This window comes from Ictalurus furcatus, chromosome 25 (genome assembly GCF_023375685.1).
Source record: "Ictalurus furcatus strain D&B chromosome 25, Billie_1.0, whole genome shotgun sequence".
In the NCBI taxonomy this organism is placed as follows: domain Eukaryota; kingdom Metazoa; phylum Chordata; class Actinopteri; order Siluriformes; family Ictaluridae; genus Ictalurus; species Ictalurus furcatus.
This window is the reverse complement of record NC_071279.1, coordinates 13,277,578-13,303,071: the sequence shown is the minus strand read 5'-3', so window position 1 is coordinate 13,303,071 and position 25,494 is coordinate 13,277,578. Positions and strand designations below refer to the sequence as shown.

At 39.5% G+C, this 25,494-nt stretch overlaps 2 protein-coding genes across 3 annotated transcripts in view; one reads left to right on the top strand and one right to left on the bottom strand.

The window, feature by feature from the left end:
• Positions 1 to 9,621: 9,621 nt before the first annotated feature.
• Positions 9,622 to 18,034, top strand: si:ch211-63o20.7 (Serine/threonine-protein kinase pdik1l-B-like). 2 transcript variants are annotated; one of them, XM_053614620.1, is made up of 5 exons: positions 9,622 to 10,158; positions 10,797 to 10,847; positions 11,638 to 12,328; positions 14,421 to 14,646; positions 15,875 to 18,034. In XM_053614620.1, the coding sequence occupies exons 3-5, from the start codon at positions 11,714 to 11,716 to the stop codon at positions 16,105 to 16,107; spliced, it is 1,074 nt and encodes a 357-aa protein (XP_053470595.1). In that variant the 5' UTR covers positions 9,622 to 10,158; positions 10,797 to 10,847; positions 11,638 to 11,713; the 3' UTR covers positions 16,108 to 18,034. The 2 variants fall into 2 exon arrangements, with proteins under 2 accessions (XP_053470595.1, XP_053470594.1); XM_053614619.1 differs by lacking the exon at positions 10,797 to 10,847.
• A 1,901-nt stretch (positions 18,035 to 19,935) lies between these two features.
• Positions 19,936 to 25,494, bottom strand: part of elp3 (elongator acetyltransferase complex subunit 3) — a 26,508-nt gene continuing 20,949 nt past the window's right edge. The window contains exons 10-15 of the mRNA XM_053614342.1: positions 25,442 to 25,494; positions 23,195 to 23,285; positions 23,038 to 23,103; positions 22,703 to 22,930; positions 20,911 to 20,992; positions 19,936 to 20,601 (exon numbers count right to left, since the gene is read on the bottom strand). The exon at positions 25,442 to 25,494 is cut by the window's right edge and continues 141 nt beyond it. Coding sequence (XP_053470317.1) covers positions 20,525 to 20,601; positions 20,911 to 20,992; positions 22,703 to 22,930; positions 23,038 to 23,103; positions 23,195 to 23,285; positions 25,442 to 25,494 — 597 coding nt within the window. The 3' untranslated portion in view covers positions 19,936 to 20,524. The remainder of the gene's footprint in view (positions 20,602 to 20,910; positions 20,993 to 22,702; positions 22,931 to 23,037; positions 23,104 to 23,194; positions 23,286 to 25,441) is intronic.

The following is a 25,494-nucleotide window of genomic DNA, read 5'->3' as shown; positions in this document are numbered from 1 at the left end:
ATAAATGAATACACATCTTCTGCTTAGGTGCGATAATACATGCGTATGAATGACTGTCATTTTGCATAAAATGGAAGCCAATGGAAAGGAGGATCATTTGTAGCTAACGGGTGCATCCAAGGAAAAAACAACAACAAATGCTCTCAGGGGCAAAGAATCTTCTCAGTGGACTGCTGAGGCATCACAGCTCAGAGCAAATGGAGAAGGAGAAAAAGATCAAGAGTATCATTTGTCAATTAAGAAAAATGTAAGGATCCATGGATCATTCAACAGTCTTGATTTTGTGTATTTAAATCCCTGTTTTCCTGTTTCCTGTACAGAAAATCTATCGTTTACAATATGACTATGTCACCAGTGCGAGAGGGCAAATGCTCCCTGTATTGAACCTGTAGCTTGTGGACTGTTGCTCATGACACAGACTGGACCCAAACCGTAATTCTGTGCTGCACCTGTGTGTGGTAGTTTCTTTTTGTCAGGTATACCCATGGGGTCAACAGTGACCCGTTACCAAGCAACGTGATGTTGAAAGAACAAGTGGATATAAAAAGTCTACACACCCCTGTTATAATCGCAGGTTTTCGTGATGTAAAAAGAAAAAAAAATAACCTGAGATAAATCATGTCAGATCTTTATCCACCTTTAATGTGATGTAGCAACCAACAAAATTCAAGTGGAAAACAAATAGAAAGATTATAATAACTTATACATAACTAATACATTAATAAATCACCTTTTGCCTGTAATACAACACTAAGTCTTTTTTTGGATAAGAGTCTAATAACTTAGCACATCTTGATCTGGTGAATTCATCTCATTCTTCCTTGAAAAATGCTCCAGATCTCTCAGATTGTGACTGGATCTCCTGTGCACAGCCCTCCTTAAGTTATTCTCCAGGATTTTATGATAAGATTTAGCTCTGGGCTCTGACAGGGCCATTCCTAAATGTTGATCTTCTTCTTCTGAAGCTGTTCTTTTTTTGACTGGGATTTGTGCTTTGGGTCATTATTGTCATTATAAGTTTTCTTCATGTTCAGCTGTCTAACAGAAGCATGTGCCTAGATAGATTGGAATAATTGCTCAGAGAAGCAATTATTGCTGCTCATCAATCTTCGAAGAGTTATAAGGCCATCTACAAACAATTTGAAATTCACCATTCTACAGTGAGAAGGATTGTTTACAAATTGAGAGCCTTCAAGACAGTTGCTAATCTTCCCAGGAGTGGGAGTCCCAGCAAATTCAGTCCAAAGTCAGACTGTTTAATGATCAGAGATGTAAAGGCCTAGGCCTCTGTAATCACATAAAAATGTTCATGTTCATGACAGACCAATCAGAAAAAGACTGAACAAGTACAGAACGGTGGCTAGGAAAAAACCCCTTCTCTCCAAAAAGAATATGGCACCATCACTAAGGATTCCAAAATTGCATCTGAACAAACCACAAAAGTTCCTGAACTATATTCTTTGACCTGATGAGACCAAGGTGGAAATGTTTGGTCATCATGCACAGCACATCACGACAAACATGTTTTGCAGCCACAGGACCTGAAAAACATGCAGTCAACAATGAACTCCACTTTATCCATCTATTCAGTCCAGTAGTTGGGTCATGCAAGAGGACAATGATCCCAAGGACAGCAGCAAATAGACATCTGAGTGGCTAAAGAAGAAAAAAAAATCAAGGTGCTGGAATTACCAAGTCAAAGTCCGGACTTCAAACCCATTGAGATGTTGTGGAGGGATCTTAAGAGAGCTGTGCATAAACATATGCCCTCAAACAACATGAGATACTGATAAAGTTTTGAATAAATTAAAATTGTTACCATTTGTAAATTGCTGTGTTATAAGAGGAATAAAACACTAATGAGTCAGAATTCTAGCACTAACGATAGCAGAATTTTCACAAATAAAGGGAGCATTTTTTAGTTAATGCATTTTTTTATATATAACCTGATGAGACACACTGATCAAGAGTATATGTGAAAAACAAATAATGTCAGGGTAATTAGGTGTGCCTAATATTTTTACTGCAAAACCTGGAAAATCTGTTAAACCCAATAAAACTATTTCAATCAGTTATGGCTATGTGGTTTTGCTAAGCCCATGTAAAATATGCTGTTAGAGATTTTTGATCTTAATGATAATACCTTGGTGAAAATATTACATACAAAAAAAAAACAACAACACAAATCCTAATTTAAATCAGTTTTAATCCAATGTAATTTGAATCAGTTCCTGAATATGGATAAGGTTAACAACATACAATGTACCAAATATTTATCTTTCTTTACTAAATGACTAATAGCGTATGTGTGGATTTGAGCTTTTTTGAATAGAATCCCTCAAGATACCAGGACTAGTTTTCCACTCAGGCTGATTTTTCGCAATATTTGCATACCACACCTTGTCACACCTTACATTTGGACTTATATTTTGAACATAGCAAAGGCCCAAATAAATATCTTCAAGATTTCTACAGATGAAATTCATCAGCTGCTGTGTCACATCATATTACTGGGGTCTATGAATCCCAGGCACTGCATCAAGGTCCAAATACATGATGGAATAAAGCTACCTCCCCCCACTCACTCACTCGCCCAGCACCAAAGTGAAATTGAAAAGTCAATTCCCCACAAAATATGTAATTAGGTGAGCAGGCATATTCACCTGTGTGACGCATTGTGCTCAGCCGACTCTGCTTGAAAAGCCATTTCGCTGCCTTTCATCATTCCTAGCACAAGTTTTATTGTCTTATGAAGCGATGAAAGCACCGATGCATGCCCAAGCCATTGGAGAAGACACGGCTTTGGTTTATGGGAAGCACAAGGCAATCAGCTGCCAAGACCTTGATGATGGTTATTACAACTGGTCCTTTAATTTCATCAGCCAAAAAGGGGGAAAAAATGCAAGCAAGTATTTAATGACGTAGATCAAATAATCATTTTTCTGGGAAAAACAAAGCAGGAGCAACTGATACTTTTTAAACTAAAAAGGCCCAGGAGATGTCTTTTGAATTAATGAAATTAATGAGATATACTGTGTGTGTGTGTGTGTGTGTGTGTTAAATGATATACAGTCCCCTCTGTAAGTATTGGAAGAGCAAGGCCAATCCATTTGTTTTTGCTAGGCATTTGGGTTTCAGATCAAAATCTGACTATGAGATGATAGATCAGAATTTCAGCTTTCATGTCCTCATATTGACATCTAGGTGTGTTAAACAAATTACAGTGGTGCGTGAAAGTTTTTGAACCCTTTAGAATTTTCTATATTTCTGCATAAATATGACCTAAAACATCATCAGATTTTCACACAAGTCCTCAAAGTAGCTAAAGAGAACTCAATTAAACAAATGAGACAAAAATATTATACTTTGTCATTTATTTATTGAGGAAAATGATCTAATATTACATATCTGTGAGAGGCAAAAAGTATGTGAACCTTTGCTTTCAGTATCTGGTGTGAACCTCTTGTGCAGCAATAACTGCAACTAAACGTTTGGGGTAACTGTTGATCAGTCCTGCACATCGACTTGGAGGAATTTTAGCCGTTCCTCAGTACAGAACAGCTTCAACTTCTTCTTTACTGATGATGTAACTCATGATGGAAGCAGAAGAATGAATTCAGAAATCTCTAGAAACAATCTATCTTCTATCTATATAATCTATCTATATAATCTATTATATATTCAAGATATTGAACATTTACTTTCTTTGTTTAAAATATTTTTTAAATTCTAAAAGCTTCTGTGTATTTACAACTTTAATGAAAAAATATCCCAGATTTTCAGTGTGGTCGCAGACTTTTGGACCCCAATATAGATATTATGATCCATAATGAGCAAGCGAGAGGTGATGATGGCAAGGAAAAACTCCATCAGAAGACATGAGGAAGAAACCTTGAGAGGAAACCCATCCTCATCTGGGTGACGCTGGATAGTGAGAATATAAATCATTACTCTTCTACAACTATATACTATACAGTCAAGCAGTGCTAGGTGTTTAGGAAAGATCTTCAGTATAAGCACCATGGTCATTTTATATTTTGGCAGAGCTTTAGCTTTAAGTCTATGATATCCAGGTGAAATCATCCACTGAATAATGAATGAGACTTAGTTGAGAATAGTTTTTTTAGCAAATCCAGAGTGCAGAGAACATCCACAATCATCTTTAGACTATCCATGTGATACCATCCATAGCAAACTCACAGCAAACTTTAGGCTATCCATGCGGGGCCATCCTTAGCAGAAGCAAGTGATTCTCAGGTGAAGGAAGTTCTAAGCAGAATGGGCCAGGCGTCAGAAGTCAGACATCTCATCAGCTGAGAGGAAGAGAACACAGAGTATTAAATATGTTGATCCTGTAGTGCTTTAAGTGGATGTACAGTATATTGTGCACAGAGTGCAAGCAGGAGCTCCTGAAAGACTAGATGTGGCAGCATAATTAAAAGGGACAGCCAGAAGGTAACATAAGTATGAGGGTGCTCTGAGACACACAGCAGCCAGTCACTCCACCATCAACAAACCTGAGTGAAAGCATGAGTAGTGAGGTTACGGCATTCAAACATCCCAGTTTACTAAAGCACTATTCTGACAAACCCTCCAGCTCTGCACCTTTACCCAAGAGAAAAATTATTTCCGGCCTAGACTTAAAGACTGTGTCCGCATCCCAAACACTAATTGGAAGGCTGCTCCACAAATATGGGCTTTGTACTGTAAAAAAAAAAAAAAAAAGAATCTATGGCCCCTACTGTAATCCTCATTATTCTAGGTACCAACAAAAAGCCTGCACCTTTTAATCAAAGTATGCAGCACATCATCACATTTAGTGCTTTATAGATCACGTAGTATTTTATATTCATGCAAAAGTTCACTGGGAGACAGTGCAGTGTGGATAAGATAGGCGTGATGTAGTCATATTTTCTGGTTCTAGTAAGGACTGTAGCTGCTGCATCCTGTACTAACTGAAGCCTGTTTATGCTCCTACTGGAACATCCAGACAGTCAGGCACAAAGGCAGTATTCCAAACTAGAGGTAACAAAAGCATGAACTTCTTATTACTTATCTTGACAATATTTCTGAGATAAATTAAGGCTATCCTAGTAATATTATCTACATGAGCTTCAAATGAAAGACTGGAGTCAATAATCACACCAAGGTCTTTTACTGCTGCACATGATGTAACTGAAAGGCCATCCAGAGTTACTAGATAACCACTAAGCTTTCTTCTAGCTGCATGTGGTCCTAGTAGAAGTACTTCTGTCTTGTCACGATTAAGTAGGAGGAAGTTACTCAGCACACAGTGTCTAATGTCCTTTACACATGCCTCAGTGTTGTTAAGCTGGTGCCTCCCACCTGGCTTTGGTGAAACATACAACTGGGTGTCATCAGCATAACACTGGAAGCTAATGAATAATTGTTTCTAGAGATAGCATATACAGTGAAAAAAGCACTTTACCTAAAACATTAACTGTTATTTTAGTATACATAGAGACGTCACTATTTACATCTACAAACTGATAGTGAGCAGTCAAATAAGACCTGAGCAAGAAGAGAGCTGTTCCCTTACCTCGAACTTCTAGTCTATTTAGAAATATAGGATTAACTATGGTATCAAAATCTTCACTGAGATTAAGCAACCCTAGCAAGGAGATGCAAACCTGATTGGAGGCCAGTAGTAGGTCATTTAAAGTGCATACATTGTGATTAAGTCACATTTTAAATGAGATGAGGTAATAATCTGAGATAGCATCAGACTGGGGTTGTGTGATGAAGTTTTCTATATCAAATCCAAATGTCAGTATTAAGCTGTGATCATCTTTTAGATGATCAAAATGAACATTTAAGTCCCCAACGTAATTGCTTTGCCTACAGAAACAACCAGGATTGTAATGAAGCCTTCAAATTCATAATTCAAAATATGTAAATATGTAAATATATTCATAATTCAAAATATGTAAAGAGTAATTGTTGGATATGACTTAGTAGACTTTTTTGTGGGTTTGCTACCTCTGTCTAAGGCACCCAGACTTTCCTCTACAGAAGCTATGCTGCTCTCACTCTCGCTAACCCTCTCTAGCGCACCTCTAATGCTGCAATCTTCTCTGTCAGAGAGCTAACTAATATGCACTTATCACAAATAAAGCTATTACTGATGAAGGAGAAAGAATGACTGACCTCCTGCACTCGATACAGCGAACAAGCTCAATGTTGGCCATGGTGAATGTTACATGTGCCTTAGTCATAGCTTTTTGGTGATGATTTTAGGCAGATCCTACATTGATGGCCTTCATTTGCTGTCTTTAGATGGGGAAAAAAAACCCAGCAAAAGAAAAAGTGTTTTTCCAAAAACAATTAATAAGCAACAAAAGTGAAAAATGCAACAGATGAAAGGGCTGAAATTAATAATGAAAAATTTCTTTTTGTTTAAACGCAGACACAGGTGAGAATCTCCTGGCAAAGGTTTTGATTACAGGAACTATGTAGAAGTGTGAGCAGGCATTTTCTTGACACAGCTTTTCAACAAGTCAGGAGGTGTGTCTGAAAGGGCGCATCTCTTTCCACTCTCGCATCCAGATTTGAATGATACATAAGCATGACGGGGTATGTTATTGTAGGAAAATACCAGGCCGGGGTAATGTGATGTGGCCCAATGTGAAGCAGAGAGGTCTGGTTTATACTTGACGGATGACGTTGCGTGCACTTGCAGAAGCAGCTGCAGCACAAGTGGCATTGTTCACATCATCTTATGTACATCTGGAGGATTAAATGCGACATTAAGTCGATATTCACTATACAGCACATCAGAGCCAAAATATCCCTGTTTCCATGTTGAACTCTAAAATCTTTAGTAATTTCATGCACAGTGATTTTAAACAGACTGACAAGCTTTGTCTCTCTTTAAAATCTTCCACAGTTGCTGTGACTGTTGTCATGAACTGCGTCTCAAACCTAAAACTCTGACCTCAAAAGTATTTATTAAAATGGAAAATCTAGAAGACTGGTACGTGAAATCGACCTTTCGGTAGGTTTGAAGGCTACAGTTATGAAACACATAAACTTCCAGATTACCGTCCTCTTACGTAAAATCAGCTCACCCATAGAAGACCTAGATGCCACATTGACTTGGCTGTAATGCGCTTAGGGAGTTTAGCATTGGTGCCTTATTGGAGCAGTTCACAGTGGCCTTTACAGACCCAGCAGCAAGGCATTACATTTCACAAGTAGGCATTCCACCCATTCATTTTCTGTACCCCATGTCCTACACAGGGTTGTGAGGCAGTCAGTCTAGACTCTCTCTAAACTGAATAACACATACGTCTGCAAATTAACAATTCTGTGTGGGTTTCTTCCGATTTACTCCCACCTTCCAAAAAACAGGAAGAAACTAGGTGTACTGGCAAGGCTAAATTGCCCCTAGGTGTCAATGAGTGTGTGAAAGTGTGGGTATGGTGCCCTGCGTGGACTGCGTGGACTCATCTGGGATGTCTTACCACCTTGTGCCCAGTGTCTCTGAGATATGCTCCAGACCCACTGCAACCATGAGCATGATAAAGTGAGTACTCAAGGCAAAAGAATGAATAAATAAAGTGGATTGGCAATGAATCTGTCTACAGAATCCTCCTAAGTCCTCTGCTTTGTGGCTAATGTGCAACAGATGGGCATTTATTGAGCAATGCATTAAACATCACACTACATCATACTGTGTATTAGATTTTTTAGATAGTTCATTAATATTTACTACGTTCAGCACATTTGCTTCACACCTCTGGTGCTGGGGGCTCAATTCCCACCTTTTCGATGTGTATGTGGACTTGCATGTTCTCCCCATGTTTCAGAGGGTTCCTCTGGGTACTCTGGTTTTCTCCCCAAGTCCAAAGATGTGCATTGTAGGCTGATTGGCATTTCCAAATTGTCTGTACTTTGTGAATGGGTGTGTGCGATTGTGACCTGCGATGGATTGGTACCCCGTCCAAGGTGTACCCCACCTTGTGCCCCATGTCCCCTGGGATAGGCTCTGGGCTCCCCACGACCCTGTGTAGGATCAGCGATACAGAAAATGGATGGATGGATAGATTTTTACTGTTCATTGTCCCTCAATTTTAACGTGTTTAGCGCTTAGTCCTATGTGATTTCTACACTGCCTTCCCTAGCTTTCATGCCTATACCACCATCAGCTCTATTGTACTCGTCATCTCATAAATCACTAAATAGGCGACCTGAGTCTAACGTATAACTGCAATGCATTCTGGAACATTTTGGAGTCCAATGTATGTCTCACCTATGATGGATTTCTCATTACTATGATGAAATGTGAAATGGAAAATGGTAAGTGAGGAAAAAAAAGCCTTTGCTCTTTTGGGGTTATCCCTTATGATTCATTAAGTTATGTTTGTTAATTTTTTTCTCCTATTAAACACCATTGTAACTGTGCTAGCAGTGGCAGTAACCTCCTGTGATGTCAGCATGGCACTTAACTTCTCACAAGAATAATGAAAATGCAGCAACAAATTAACAGCAAATTAACAACAAAATCAGTAATCACATCACAAACATAGGGGGCATAGTGGCTTAGTGGTTAGCACGTTTGCCTTGCACCGCCAGGATTGGAGGCTTGAATCCTGCCTCCACCCTCCTGTGCAGAACTTGCATGTTCCTCCTGTGCTTTAGGGTTTTTGATCCCAAGTCCAAAGGCATGCCTTGTAGGCTGATTGGCATTTCCAAATTGTTCATAGCATGTGATTGGCACCCTGTCCAGGGTGTCCCCTGTGATAGGCTCCAGGCTCACCGCAACCCTGTGTAAGATAAGCTGTACAGAAAATTAATGGATGGATGGACATCACAAACATTTCAATACAGACATATTTAATGTGTTTCAGGGTGGCATTTTCTCCTTAAAAATTCTTCTTCTTCTTTTTAAATCAGAAACCTAGCTGTCACCTGCATGACATCAACTATAGGCTAAATATAAACTGGACATAGTTTAATCATAATGGCCTGGTTTCTGTAATTCCCTGCCTCCAACCAATAAAAGCCAATGGTGGATTTAGTGATTGGCAAAATAGGCAAACATAGGAATGGGGCCTCTCATTTCAGTATTTTAACATTGATGTTTAAATTTTCAGCATATGTTATTTAGCATTAATAATTTAAAATATTTTAATATTCACTTTGGCTTCTGGGGGCCCAAGGCAGTTGCCTACCTTTGCCTAAGTAATTTGAATAAATATGAATAATTCATCATAATTATATGATGTGAAAAGGTTAAATAATTTTAGTGCACGTTTACTTTAAAAAAAAAAGACAATTCTTTGAGGTAAATGAAGTAATTTGAATAAATATGGATAATTCATAATAATTATACGATGTAAAAAGGTTTAAACAATTTTAGTGCACAACACTCTCTCAACTTGAAATTTCATCTCATCAACCTGGAGTAATCTTCTCAACTACATGTTCCTCACCACAACATACTGACTCTAGCCAAATTCATCATTCATACATATAGATTCTTAAAATCTCCACCAAACTTCACTATTTACCTCAAAGAATTGTCTTTGTAAACATGCACTAAAATTGTTTCACCTTTTTATTTCATATCATGATTATGAATTATTCATATTTATTCAAATGACTTCATGTCATTATTGTGAATTATTCATATTTATTCAGATGACTTCATATCATTATTATGCAGGCCTACGTATATAAGTTTTTCAAATCTCATATTTGTTTGGCTAATTACTCGGGTTAATTTTGTTATTTCAAACTAAATCGATACACAATGCTGTTGTATCTGGTGTACATGCATATATGTGAAAAGGTTTCAACTAAAAAAACAAACAAAAGCAACAACTACCACCAGTCTGTAGATATTTATAAAAACCTAAATATTTGTATCGTTCCTTCATTTCATTGGTCGGTTTGAATCCTTAGTGACAACATCAGCGCTTATTGGTCACACGGGTACCGGAAACACCCTGTGACCAATAGGAGCGCAGATTCGGTTTAAGGCGGGAAGCTCTGAAAGGCCGGAACTTCCGCTGAGTTTTTGTGTACATTTTATTTGGATTAAGCGCTTTGCTTGCACACGTCAGATACATGTACTTGTTTTATGTGGGTTTTTAATACGAGTTGTGACACTGGTCACTTGATTTGTTTTCATGGGTGAGTAAAGTGACAAGACTATTATTCAACAAGGCTCTGACTTTTCCTTCCTCAAAATGGTTGAAAAGCAGCAGCATGATCTGTAGCGTACACTTTTAATTGTCGAGAGGTAATAGTGTGTGTTAAACTTGGTGAGTTAAAGTGAGTAGAGCAAATTATCCTTACATACAAGTGTTGTTTCTGTCCCTGAAGAAAAACCTCTTCTTTACACAGTAATACCTAAAAATGTCAAGCATAGTTTCAGACTGCTTTTAAACATTTTACTCATACAGGACTGTGCAAAAGTAACACTAGACACGTTAAAGAACAATAATCAGTACTAATCTAAACAAGGGCAGGGTTTGGTGTGATAACCCTTTGGTTTTTATTTTAAATAAATAAATAAATAAATAAACACTATCAGTAGTCTCGGGTATCATTTTTATCAAGTTTTATGAGGAAATGAGATGCAAGTTCCTCTGACTCTGTCTCTACGACTACTACTTTTCGTCGTCGTCTTCTTCTTCGTCTGTGCATTGTCCTAGTAGGTGAAAGCCCACCCACATGTCTGCCACTGTCGTTCCCGTATAAGTATTAGGTAGATAACGATAATGTATTGAACAGATTGCATTAGTATAAACCTGTGGTTTGCCTTGTAGCTGAACTGCTGGGAGAGCATCTTCTGACCAATCAGAATGGAGAATTCTGTGGTATGACTTCAAACATTTCATTTTATTTTATGGTTGAATTTCCCTTACCAGTGGAAAACTACACAACTAAACATTGCAGTTAGTTGATTAGTTAAAGACCCAAACCTTAATATAAAAGTAGTTAAAGCAATACAGTCTATGATATTTTTACTTATTGCACAAACAAACACATCACGTACATGTTCATCTGAAATCAAAAATGGAAGTTTTGGTATGAATGTTAGACTTAAGGTTATCTATAAGCTAGTGCGCTCCAAAACAATGACATGATTCACATTTAGAATATATACGCATTCAAAATTTAGTCCCGCTCTCTACCACCGATACGAAGCAACAATTTTGATGACCTCATTCTGGACTTTAGCTTCTCATCAGATTTTCTGTCCAATCAAATGCTCTCTAGAATCGTCGTTGTCGTCTTTGCGTTTATAATGCCCCGACATTATAAAAATCACCCTGTCGAAGTACTGTCAAATATGGCTTAGCCCGGGCTGTGAGGTAAGCTAAATGCTATTGGCTATTTAAAAAGGGGGTGGAGTCACTCAATATGTCCCGCCCTGATTTCCTGCTTCAGTGGAAATTTTCAACACATTGGATAATGCAGCGGGTTTCAGGCGCTTCACGGGGACTTTAAACGTAGAATTTAGTTTATAGTGTGCCTTTCAATGCAAAAACAGCTCAAACTTTTGGTGACATTAATATTACCCCAGGTCTATTTGGAAAGCTAAATTCAGTGTTGAAATTATTTATTGTGGTTTGAGGTATAAAAAAAGTTTTCCTGTCTTTGCAGCTCAAACAAACAAAATGTTCATCGTCCATGACACTGGTGTATCGAATATAATCCAGTGAGGGTAGAACCATCCGTCATGGAGCAGGTGTACAGGCTGCAGCGGGAAGTGGGTCGAGGCAGCTATGGCGTGGTGTTTGAGGGCCATGTGATGGAGACAGGCTGGTGGGGCTGCAGAGGAGACACGGTGGCCATCAAACGTCTGCCCTGCTGCAGCCCAGAAAGCATTGAACTCTACTTGCAGGAGCTTTGGGCCATGAGAGCCACTGCCAGTATTCACCCGAATGTCATCGCCCTCCACAACTGCCTGCTGCAGACCGGCCCTAAAACGCTGCAGCCACTGAAATCCAACAAGCTACCGCTGGACCTCGTGGAGAGTGCCCTCAAAGGAAGGGTCGTGGACAAGGACTCTAAAAGTCAAGCGAGAAACCCAGACAGGTCGAGGAGGAGACTGGCGTTCGAGGGGAAGTTGCCGAAACGGTGCTTGGCTTTGTGGCTGGTGATGGAATATTGTGATGGTGGAGACCTGAACCAGTACATGCTGTCTAGGTGTCCAGACATCCAGAGGAATCATGAGGTGGTTCGGCAGCTCAGTAGTGCCATGACTTTCCTGCATGGATTGGGTATAGTGCACCGAGATCTGAAACCGGCCAATGTGCTCGTCTGCCTAACTAAAACTGGCCCAGTGATCAAGGTAATGCATGGGTAAAACGCCACTAGAGTGGGTCTTTAAAAGCTCAAACTTTCTTGTATTTGCTTCACTGGTTCCACCCACACAGCAAATCAGCAAAGCAGAACTTGTGTTGTATTTAAACAGTGTGACAGACTGGTTTCAATCCAGGCTTTCCAAACCTCACAGAAGTTCATAATGCAAAATTTATACAGTCCGTACAGGATGTTGTGGAGTGTTTTTTTTTTTGTGTTTTTTTTTTGTTTTGTTTTGTTTTGTTTTTTTGTCTTTTTTGTGATCGTTGCGGTCAAAAATGCTCGGTTTTGCTGCGGCTTTTTTCAAAATCTGTGATGCAACTCGCAGTTGTTTGTGCTTTTTCTAAAAATGTTATTTATTTATTTATTTTATTTTTTGTGGAATTTTTTTTTAAATTTATTTTATTTTTTGCCCTTTCACAGTGATGTTTGTTGGTAAATGAGATCTTTTAGCTGTACTCATGTTCGATGCACATGAATCGAAGAGGGCTTGGGCTGAATGCGTGTTGTGGTGATGTCACACAAATCTGCAGAAAATCTGTGGTAATTTAGAAAAATCGTAAACTTCTCGTTTTTGTGTTATTCAGTACGTTTACATGGACAACAATAATCGGATATTAAGACGATACTCTGATTAAGAAACTAGCATGTAAACAGCAATTTTATATTACCTTAATCCGATTAAAGTCATACTCGAAGTAAACACAAATGGAATTAAGACATGTGGAGTATTCCTGTTTTAGTTGCACTATCGAAGTGCATTACAGACATGTACACACCTTAATCACACTATTAACCTCGTGTGGGAGTTTTCACCGCATTCTGCGACAGGACACGTACACACACGGCAGTGCTCAACCGTTTGATGGCAAACAAGAGAGCACGGCTGCGTCCCAAACCACGTACTTACCTACCTACTGTATACTAGGATAACTACACGTATCTCAGCTGATATATATAGTAGGTAAGTACGCGGTTTGGGACGCAGCCCACTGCTTCAAGCAGTCGTCTATTTGCAGGTACAGCATGACAAATAATTAACTGCACTTGAAGCGTTCGTAAAATTTAAAAATAAAAACACTCAAAATTGTATACGGTACCATAACGAAGACGTAATGACGTGTGCTGTTAATTGATCTATGTTCTATAATATGTAAAATGGGAACATGAAAGGAATATTCTAAAAGTGACTCATGTAAACACCTTAATCAGAATATTGTCTTATTCAGAATAAGGTCAATAATTAGATTACTGCTGTCCATGTAAACGTATCAATTTCTGCGACCACAAAATCCTAGAGGGACTGATTTAAATTTGTACTGTTGCATTTACATTGGCAGATGCCCTGATCCAGAGCGACTTACAGTAGTGCTTTGAAGTCTCTATCAATAAATAATATATCCTGAATGTATCGTGTTGGTTCGTGTTTTCTGCTACTGAGCGATGGGGGCGTTTTCAGGTTGTCCGTCTGTCTGAGATTCTGCAATATCTCAAGAACGAGTGGTTGAACGTTTGTCGGATTTATATGGGATTATCATTGTAACCAGCAGATTAACGAATTAGGTTTTAGAATTGATCCACACAGGATAAAGTTCTCAAATGAATTAACGTCTAAAATTTTTTTTGTTATTGTTTTTTCTTCAACTGCTTCCTTCTTGTTTGTCATACAGAGATGGTACTTACATGTTGATGTTAAGGAATTTAAATTTTTTTTTTTTTGGCTAGCTACGTGCATCTCTCCGGTATATCTCAAGAATGTGTGTTTGAATGTTTGTAGGGTTGATTTGGAACTGATTCAATTAGAAATTCATAGCAAAGTCAAATGTCTGAAATAGTTCTAATAGTTTAATATTTTAAGGGTATTAAGTAGTAAGAAGAAGGACTAGACTTGTTGGTGGCAGAGGCGTCCCCACTGACACTGAGTGGTCAACTGAACCAGACTTACTCTTGCTGTATTGAAAAAATTGATTATATGTAGATGCCATCGTATCTAATCTAATTCTGATTTACGTGTATCGTTACACTCCCTGTATTGATGTTTGTGTTTTGGGGCTGACGATTTGCCTTGATTTTTGTTCCAGGTGGCCGACTTTGGGCTGAGCAAGACCGTAGAAGGCCCAACGGAAGGGCAACGGAGGAGACTGGCCCTCTCCTCCACGTGTGGTTCAGACTTCTACATGGCCCCTGAGGTGTGGGCTGGACACAGCTACACAGCCCAAGCAGACATTTTCTCTCTAGGTGTTCTCTTCTGGGCCGTGCTGGAGAGGATCACCTTCCTGGAGGACGGCTCCAACGAGGAGCAGCTGGGTGAGTGCTCAGTCTCATGAATATGTTCCAAACCTAGTTTTGCTAACCAGTAAGGCGGAGATGTGGATTTGTAATGTTTGGTAAGTCATTTAAAAACAACAAAAAAAAGGAAGCATATAAACAAATGACTTTACTTGGAAGTGCAAAGAAGGCTATTTTTTTTCTGAGATGCAATACATTGTTTTAGTTTTTAGGTAAGTGGGTGCAACAAAGATCAAAATGTAATGGGATTAGTATGTGTGGATGGTATAACGGTTGATCTATTATTATGGTTTTAGGGATTTTTTTGGTATGGAGACAAGGTGTGGATTTTTACATTACATAGTACATTATACCATGATGTAACCCAATACCTTGATCATTTTAAACCAATGCTGAGATTTTTGTCCATACCGCCCACTACTACATGCCATCCTTTAAAACCCATTAATCCTTAATTCATAACAAGGATGTTTTAAAGAATGAAAGGAATCAGTCCTGGGTCACTGGGGCGTTTTATTCTAATTTCACATCTCAGTGACTACACTGCTTATATCAGAACTGTACTGATTCTCCATGCATACCTCCACAGTGTCATTTGCTCATCTTTAACCATGCTTTGGACTTTGGACACCACTATGTTAACTACAAGATTAGTCTCTTTCTCGTAACTGATAGAGCCCTTGTTTATTGAGATCATCAGCACTCATCGGAGCCCATTTTGGCTGCGTGTGACCCCAAACTCACCCTCGCTAATGCCAACCAGTGCATTGGAGCTACATCAGGATGGTAGCTGTGCTTAATTTTATGTATCGTGGCATTTGTGTGCCTGACTTAAGGGCCCATTGACATGGTGTATTATTGGTGATGGACTAAATTGGATTGAGCAAAGAGGCTTTGGATGGAGTGGCCAGCCAATTCAAGCAGGACTGTAATTACTCACAGCTGGCTACCACAAAGGTCAGGTGTCTCAGCCTATTTATTAAAGGCGGTTAAGAGCTTTCAGTGTTGTTTTTTCTTCTCTCATCCATCAAAGTTACGGGGTGTGTTTTTGCTTCCTTTGTGCTGTAGTGAATACTAATGAATGGTGCCTTGTGCCACAGCTTTAAAGCATTAAACTTTGCTTTTGCTAATTTATATTCATTGAATGCCCTTGAATTTAGATGTTAATAATTTGGTGGTCAAACAGAAAATTTCCTCTTTTTTTTTTTTTTTTTTGAGTTTGTCATATACTTTCATCCATCTGCAGGAGCGTATGCGGAGAAAGGCCGCTGGCTCACACCGCTTGGAGAGGCTTTATGTGAGAATCCAGCTCTGCAGTTGGTAATCCCCATGCGGGCACGACGGGCACCGCCATTGCCTCCAACTCCAAGCCCTGACTTGTGTGCCCTGCTTTTGGACATGCTGGCATTTGACCCTGATGCTCGTCCCACTGCTCTACAGCTGCAGGAGAGAGTTTATAGGGCCACAGACACTCACTGATCTCAAAAAATTTTATTTGTTTACTTGGACACAATTAGACCGCCTCCTCTTTCTGCCCATTCTGAGAACTTTATGCTGAATATTACTGCTTGCCTTGTGGGATGTGTATTCTCTGTATTTACTCGTGTGCCTGAGTTCACATGCTGTCACTTTACAAATATTTTAAAATAAACGCTTGAAATATCTCTGCAGTATGAAACAATGCAATTCTGAACAGAAGTGCAGAAGTTTGCTGAGCCATAATGTCTACAGTGGAAAAAAGTTTATGCACCCCTCTTAAAACGAAGAGTTTTGGTGATGTAAAAAAAAAAATGAACGCAATATCCTTGTCATGTCAGATCTTGTTTCCGCCATTAGTGTCGTATAGCAACCATCAGAATTCATCAGCTGTTTCTGGAGGATTTTCCTGACATCTTGGTTTCATCCGGCTGCCTAAGCCACGGACTGAAGAGCTTACAAAGCATGTGCAGGATCTCCCTGTCAAAATGTATTGATCAGGAGAAGGGTATAAAAGAATTTCCTAAACATAAGATGTACCATGGAACACTGTGAAGGCAATCGTTAATAAGTAGAGAAAATGGGGGCACCACAGTGACCTCACCAAAAACAGGACCTGCCTTTTGAATTGAGTGAAAGCACGAGATGAAAACTTATCAGGGAGGCTGCCAAGAAACCTACCGCTACACTAAAGGAGCTGCAGGAATATCTGCAATTACTGCTCAATCCCTGCATGTGACAACAATCTTGCCTACTCGGCGTGCCTCAAGGTCCCATTCCAGAACCTTCACACTATCTGTTCCTCAGCGGTGGAATGAACCTCAATCCAGACCGCAGAATCTGTCACCATCTTCAAGAAACAGCTAAAGACCCCTTAACACTTAACCAACCCCTAAAAAAAACAAACAAAAAAAACTCTGCTCTGCGCACTTTGCTTCTTCTAGAACTCAATTAACAGATCTTGTATGGTAGCACTACTTGTATTGTTCTCTGCTTGATACATCACTTTGCTTGTATTTGCTCATTTGTAAGTCGCTTTGGATAAATGCGTCTGCTAAATGAATAAATGTAAACGATCTCTCGTATTCTTCACATCAGGGATATAGATTAGGGTGGCTAGACGGAATCCCTTCCCCTCATGGGGGGGGAACCCCACCCAGGCCCATCTAAACCATCCCAAACCATGTGGGGAAATTGTGTTGTGTGTTCTAATGAGGTCGATGTACAATGTCACGGGTATAATTCTAAAATACATGTCTGGCGCAAAACCAAGTCAGTTGATCACTCAAAGAACACCATATCCATGGGGCAGCATGGTGGTGGCAGCATTACGCTATGAGGCTGCTTCTGTTCAGCTGGGACTGGGGCTGTAGTCAAGACAGAGGGAATCATGGATAACTCCAAATACCAGTGTAGATTGGCACAAAACCTGCAGGCCTCTGTCATACAGCTGAAGATGAAGAAAAAGTTCACCTTCCAACGCAATAACGATCCAAAGCACAAATCCAAGTCAACAAAGGAACGGCTTCAGAAGAAGGTCTGTGTTTTGAAATGACCCAGTCAGATCTAAATCCTATGGGAAAACCTGTGGAATGGTTTGAAAAGCGATGTGCACAGGAGTTTTTAACCCTCAGTTTGATAGATTTGGAGTACAGTAAATCTGTGTACACTTACGCAACCAAGTTAGTGCAAGTTTAGTCGTCTTTCACTCGAAAGTTTAGTTGCTGTATCACATTAAAGGTGGAAAAACGTGATGTTTTCTTTCAGTTTAATTCATTTTACTTCACAAAAACATGCCATTTTAACAGGGGTGTGTAGACTTCATTTTATATCCATTGTATATTGCACTAGATGTTTTTGTTTATGTATTTGCCGAAGAAAAAAATAAAAAAGTGACCGAACGTAAATGTTTGCTGTATTTGTTTTGGAAGTGTACTTTGTGGATATGTGACACACAGTCAGAGACAGTGATGAGGTTAATGGTGAATCCTGCAGCTACTATAAGATTAGAACGAATCACTTCACACTGATGGAGCAGTGTAATTTCAGGCAAAGTGAGTGCAGGCTGTAGTAGTTGCTCTGCTGAATGGAGCGTTCAACACTCAGGCAGAGGAAAGGAGATGGAGTTCTCTTGAGGACTGCCACAACGTAGCTACTGGTGGAGGGGTTGGGGTTGGGGAAGACTTCTATATCCTTCAAAATGATCGCCTATGTATTTTCCATAGCTTTGAAGTAGCTGCTGAGCTTTTACCTCAGAGTTATTGCCCTTTTTTTTTTTTTTTTTTTTTTGGCTGGTCTGTACTTGTCAAACGGTCTTTCGGCTCTGAGCTACGCTCAATCTTCCACAGGAAATGAAACTTCCAGTTTGATTGATCTAGATTAAACTTGCCTGGATCCAAAACTGTTTCTTTTGGTTGAGCAGTCATATTTCAACATATGGAAGAGACAAGAATCTATTGTTTATTAAATCTGCTTAGAGTCTCTAACACTCTAAAGTATCTCAAATCTAACTCCCTATGTGGGATACAAGTAATAATAAAACATTAAGATGAATAAACATCACTTACCGTTTGATATGTTAGCGTGTTGTGCGGGACATTGTTAGTGCATGGTGTTTAATAAGAGAACTCAAACATGAGTAAGCATCGGGTACAACTACAAGTCGGAATTTAAGTACAAAATAAATCTTGGGTGCGGTGTTAATTATAATGAACCAAGTTCCTCAGACAGGATGTTTCCTTAAACACCTGAATTCAAGATTATATACAAATGTGCAGAAGCGTTGCCCTAGATATCATGGACACAGCCATATTTTTATCAGAGCATTTAGATAACAGGTAATCAGGGGGGGACGACACCCAAATGACTTTGAGACAGTGCAAATAAAACTTCTGTAACCTTCCTGCCCAGGAAGGATGTGATGTATCTGTGGGGCTTTTAAATAGCTCTCGTCGGTGGCATTTACCCGTATGCCCTTGTAAATCAAAACACACACCATGTTATACTGTGGTCATCTCTGCAGCTTCCATCTCCAGTGAATGTATTGAAACTTGATTATCTATTAAGCCCAGGGTATAAAGGTCCCGCGAGGTCTAGCTGACGAACGGCACACAATACAAACAATAAAATACTTAATTGTTGCAGTGGCTGTGTTGGTGTCCACTAAAGTCATGATGACGAGCTCGACACGTGCATTTAATTGCACGGTGCAAGAGGCGAGTCATGAGAAAAGACCAAACAAAAACCTCTGCCCTGTGAACGATAGCATTTTCCAGTTTATTGGAAAGCATTTTTCAGACGTCAAACCCCTACACGAGCGGTTTTAAAGGCCATTCACTCATCACTCGAGTGACACCTTGACTCACGGCGCCCGAGACACAGACATAATTGGGTATTGCAATGTTAAATGAAGCAGCAAAAAGCCATCAACAGAGATATCATGAGCTCTCCCACAAAGAAAAGATGCGTCGCCACCCCCGGAGACGCGTGATGGAAATTGGCAGCATGGCAACCGGCTCAAACACGGATTTAGTGAAAAATCAGATTGTGAAAGACACAGGCTGGAACGTTTATTGCTGGCAATAATGAAAGCAATTTCATTCCACATGACTACAAAAACAGGGTTTAAAAGCTTTTTGGCGTTCAGTAGAAGTAGACGTCTGGGTTTGGGTTTTTTTGCGTGTGTGTTTTTTATATTCTTCGCATTGATGGATAAATAGCAATAGTTATAGAAGTTAAATCCAGTCAACTTATATATATGTGCACTGGGTTAATTTGACTATTTTTAATGAATAACACCATTAATATCAAACATTCATTCACAACAACAGATGAGATAAATATTCTTTATTTGTCAAAACAGAAGAGAATGAACAGATGAGTCATTCTTAGTGCCAGGAGACGTGAAATGATTCAAATGCAATTTAAGCTGCACAATTCAGATATAAAATGGAATTTCTTACTGTTTAATCAACCCTTAAATAACTACACTCGTGCTCGAGTCATCCTAGCTTACTGTAATATCTGTTCTTGCCACTTTCTCTCATCTCTCTCCTCTCTCACTCTCCTCTCTCGCTCTTCTCGCTCACTCACTCTCATCTCTCTCGCTCACTCATCTCTCTCTCGCTCTTCTCTCTCATTCACGCTCATCTCTCTCGCTCACTCATCTCTCTCTCCTCTCTCGCTCTTCTCTCTCTCGCACTCTCATCTCTCTCGCTCACTCATCTCTCTCTCGTTCTTCTCTCTCATTTCTCTTTCTCTCTCACATCTCATCTCTCTCTGTGTCTCATCTCTCTCTGATTTCTCTCTCTCTTTCTCTCTCCCTCATCTCTCTCTCATTCTCACACACACATACACATATACACACACAGAATTATTTTTGTGTCTTGTTGCGACGCTGATAAAAACCACGGGCCTGTTTTCAGTCCAGGCGTTTCACCATGTACGGCCCCTCCAGCTCGTAACCCATCTTCCTGTAATAATTCCGAGTCCCTACACCTGAAAGCGAAAACAGACAAAAACTCAATACACGCACGTCCGTGATAACGCCGCTGTTTAATTCTTTCAACACCGAGACAAAACCGACGGACCAATCAGGAGTTTAATACAAGTGTGGAAAAACCTGCATAATAAGAAAGAAACTCTTCTCCTGCTTCCTGCTGCGCCATTATCTCAGCCTTGCAGCTGATTTCGTTGTAACGCGCGCAGGAGGGTTTATTCACCGGGAGAGCGAGGACGATTTAAGGCGAGGATGAAAGGAAGGGTTTCTAATAGAAAAAGAAAAAGCTAGGAATATACTCTCAATACCTGAGATAACGGCGAGTTTGGCGGAGCCGTGTTCATCTCTGGCTATCCTCTCCGCCTCCTCCATCAGCATCATCCCGAAACCCTGCAAACACAAAAGAGGTGCAGGGACGAATTAATGAAGAGTCACATGGAAGGGAACACCAAGGCACTATCAAAGCAAAACTTTTGTTTTTCTCTCTATGGATTTCACACAGCTTAAGGAAATTGATTAGGCAGGATTATTTGGGGGGGGGGGGGGGCTTCTAATGCAAGGGGTTTGTCAAACTCTAAAATACAGATTTATCCAACTGATCAAATATTCTGCTTAGTATTTAAATATGCACAGTAATATTCTGTCTATTTATTTCCACCGAGACAGAACACAATCTTGACGTTACTTAAAGGCGTACTTGTTTTTCAATTATTGAGGTCTGGATGAAATCTATTTCATTCAAGTGGCCGGTCTAATTAGCTAATAACTCACTAATTAGCTAATTGACCGGCTACTTGAATTAAATAGATTCACTGTCGTGGTTTCCACCACATAATAAATAAATAAATAAAATTTCCATCATGGACCCTCATTGCTATGCTCCACTTTGAACACATCTCCTCTCTTAAACATTCTGAGCTAAACTGACCACAGAAGAAGAATCTGTCCATCAGTTATGTTAGCAATATGGTTAGTCGATGAAGTAGCTTCTCTGATGTCCGTCAACACACTATTTTTTAAAAACACGAAAAGAAAGTTATCTAAATCTCTTGTTTTACTAACCACGTCAAACTGGCAACAGCAGCAGGAAGTTGTCGGTCAAATCTTTTGCGCATGCATGAAATACCACCAGCTGCTTTTAGGTCGTCGTAATCATCAGTTCATCCACCTGTTTAAAGTTCCTACTAGCTGAAGAAATCGATAGCTACTACATTACATTATACCATGGTTTGTCTGACTCGGATTATTATAATCGGATTAATAATAATAATAATAATAATAATAATGCACAAGTAGGTCCAGTCATTTTAAACACCGTTCTAAATTAATGTGCTGCCTAGATACAACTGTAACCATAGTAACATACAGTTACAGCTACATGCTGTAACTTGTCTCAGTGGAGTAACAATAACAGTTAACAAATTTAAGACAAGTTCACGTTTTCAGAAAAGTGCCGTATGGCACCGAGCACGTTATTTTTTATTTATTTATTTTTAACCCCCTGACCGATCGGATTGCAAGCCGGGTAAGCAAGTAAGAAAAACAAACAATGGTGGACATGAGTGCCAGGAAAACATATAGTGAGCAAATATAACATTTATGACATGGTGATTTCATTGCCAGTACTGCAGTGTTGCATTCGAAGAAAAAAATAAAAAAAATTCACCAGTGACTCTCCCTCTGAACGGTTTCCATCTCTTGATTTTCAGCCTCTTGCTCATCATCGTAGTTAAACTATCATTAAGTTTAATGAAGTTAAACGTTATTACTGTTTTTTTTTAATGGTTCTGATTATGGGTAAAGTGTGCATATCATCTGAGCTGCTTTTTTTTTTCCAGCACAAAAAGCACTGCAACCAAGAGTAAACGCAGTCTAACGTACACTATATGACCAAATGTATGCAGATACCAGGCCATAAGTCTGAAAACTGCTTAATATGTTTATATTATAACACATTAAACGGCTGGTTCTAGTACCCTTATCGACGTTTTAGTGTTCGATTAAGAAATGTCCCAGGATATTGAGGGACATCGGACGGGTCACCCAATCCGTACAGGAAAGTGTTAGAGCAGAGAATGTAAAGTTTTTCGCTTTTCCTACCTGGTGCTGGAACTTGCTGGGATCTCGGCTGCTGACGGGCACCACGCTGCCGTACACGTGCAGCTCGCGAACGATCGACACGGCGGTCTTGAGCTCCGGCCGAAAAGACTGCGGTGAACAGCGGCGGAGCCTCAGCAACCCGATCAGGATGTCCTGCTCGGGATCCTCGTACGACAAGAACGTCTCCCAGCCTCCGTTGGCCACGTAGTCTCGTCGGATCAGCTCCACCTGCACGCCGCGTTCACACGTTCACACTTAAAATGGCCATGTCCGTACTGAGCGAAGCCAGGGTTTATGAAAGATGTAAAACCGGTGGATGTTAAAAACGCCGTTACCTGGTATGGTCGCACTTTATGATGGATCTCCTGGATTCCCACCTCTCTGGTTCTCACGTCTCGACACTGAAGGAACAAACGGGGGGAGAAAGTTTACTCAAACGGATTTCGCGGAATAGATTTTTCAAGATTTTAACACGAATTCAGTTCCTTTCACCTCGGTTCCCATGTCCTTCATTCGGGCCAGTGCCAACTCTCGCAGGTTTCCGTGTTCCACGCCAGAGCTAACCAGCGGCATGGGGATGTCCCTGATCGAAACATCACACATAAAATGAACAGAACTCGAAATATATCCCATACTACAGCACTGGTGAATTCCAGAGGTATTGATTCATTTCATTTTCTATAACAGCACCTCTGACAAAAGTGCACATACATACATACATATACATACATATATATATATATATATATATATATATATATATATATATATATATATATATATATATATATATATATATGTGTGTGTGTGTGTGTGTATATATATATATATATATATATATATATACACACACACATATATATATATACACACACATATATATATATACACACACATATATATATATATATATATATATATACACACACACACACATATACATATTCACATATGTTTAAAATAAGAATTAGTATACTAATTAGTGGCATATGACTGAACATCAGGTGGGCACACTCTAAATACTGTTGGGTCGAAAAAACAACCTGACTGGTAAGCCAACTAAGGGTTAATATCAAGGCTGGATTATGTGGGACCGGGCGAGGCTGTGGGGGGGGGGGGGGGGGGGGTTGAGTACCAAATGATTAAGATAACAACTAGACCTTTAAAATATTTGTCATATTTTATACACACACACACACACACACACACACACACACATATATAAATATAATTTTCTGGAAGAGATATAAAAACAGATACAAAATTAACAGTTATATATTATTATATATTATATTAATGCGCTTGTTTTCATACATTATCATTTCTATAGTAACAACTTGTATGATGGCTTGTTTGGTGAACGGATTGAAAAAAAAATGTGTGATCGTTGATACAGTGAAGGTTTCTATGAGGAGACGCTTTGTTTGGGGGTTTGTTTTTTTTTGGAAGGAGTCTCCAGTGTCAGCGCTTTGTAACAGTCAGAGGTCACTAAGTTTTCTAACTTCAGGACAGATGGCTTTTAGGGTTTCTGGGTAACATGACATTAATTTTTTAATGGGGGGGGGGGGGGGGGTTGGAGTGGTAGTGAGGAAATGACTGTTGACAGTGGTTATAATATTAAGTGATAACTTGTTTCATGGACGTTCCATAACATAGAATCATTTTTAAATAAATCACTGGTTCCCTAAATTCTGATTCTCTATACTGTGGTACAAGTCAAAGATGGAAATACTGGAATATGGTTAAAGCCGAAAGCTATAACAGACTGTGCCGGATCATACAATGACGATCCTAGACCTACGGTTAAAGACGATACCTACGTTCTGCGCAGCAACACGGTGGTGTAATTCGTCGTTACTGTAAATAAACCCCATGAACAGAGCATTGGCGTTTTAATTAGCTAAGCTATGCATCTGGAAGCTGTAATTCATCCTCTCTTTCTTTTCATCCCTTTTTGTCTTGTCGTTATTTTTTAACTGCGATGAGAAAGTTACAGACGTTCTCTCTGCTTCCGCAAACTGCTCTTCTTTTAAATCCCATACGTTGTTCATTTTTAACATTTCGCCAACTAATATCTGTAGCTGTCCTGTGAGTTCTGTGCAACTCTATACTGTCTTCCTATTGGTGGATTTTAGGATTTTAGAGCGTCATAGGTTTTAATCAGCATTTTCTGATACTGCCAGAACTTTCTGCTACTGTCGTCAGCTGTCTTTGGCTGCAGTGGAATTAAATCGTCTGCCGGTGGGCTTCACGTTCTACGACCATATGATATCCCTTATGACATGTGATTTTTGTATACGACAGCAAAACCGGGCCGAAAATCATTCAGTGGTATCTTATGTGAAGACGGGGAACTACCAAGCAGACTTTTCTCGATAAGACAGTCCATACAGGATTTTGTGGAGGTTTTTTTTTTTTTTACGAATGTTGCGTCCAAAAACGCTTGCTCTTGCTGCAGCTTTTTTTTCAAAGTTTGCAGAGGTTTTGTTTTTTTTGTGCTGTTTTGAGGAAAACTACTTGAATTGGTGAAATTGCAATTGCATGAAATTGTTTTGCATGGTCTTTTGAAGTGATGAACGCGTGTTGTGATGATGTCACATGGCCCAAATCTGCGGAAAATCTGCGTTCATTTTGGAGAAAAAAAAGATGTGGAATTTGCTTCACAAATCGCAAAATCCTGGAGAGACTGTATAAGAGCATCGGTATATTTATAACCAAATCCTTTACTGCTGTTTTTACCTCTGCACACGGTACACTCGAGTCCAAGGTGGCACCAGCGCCAGGATGCGGGC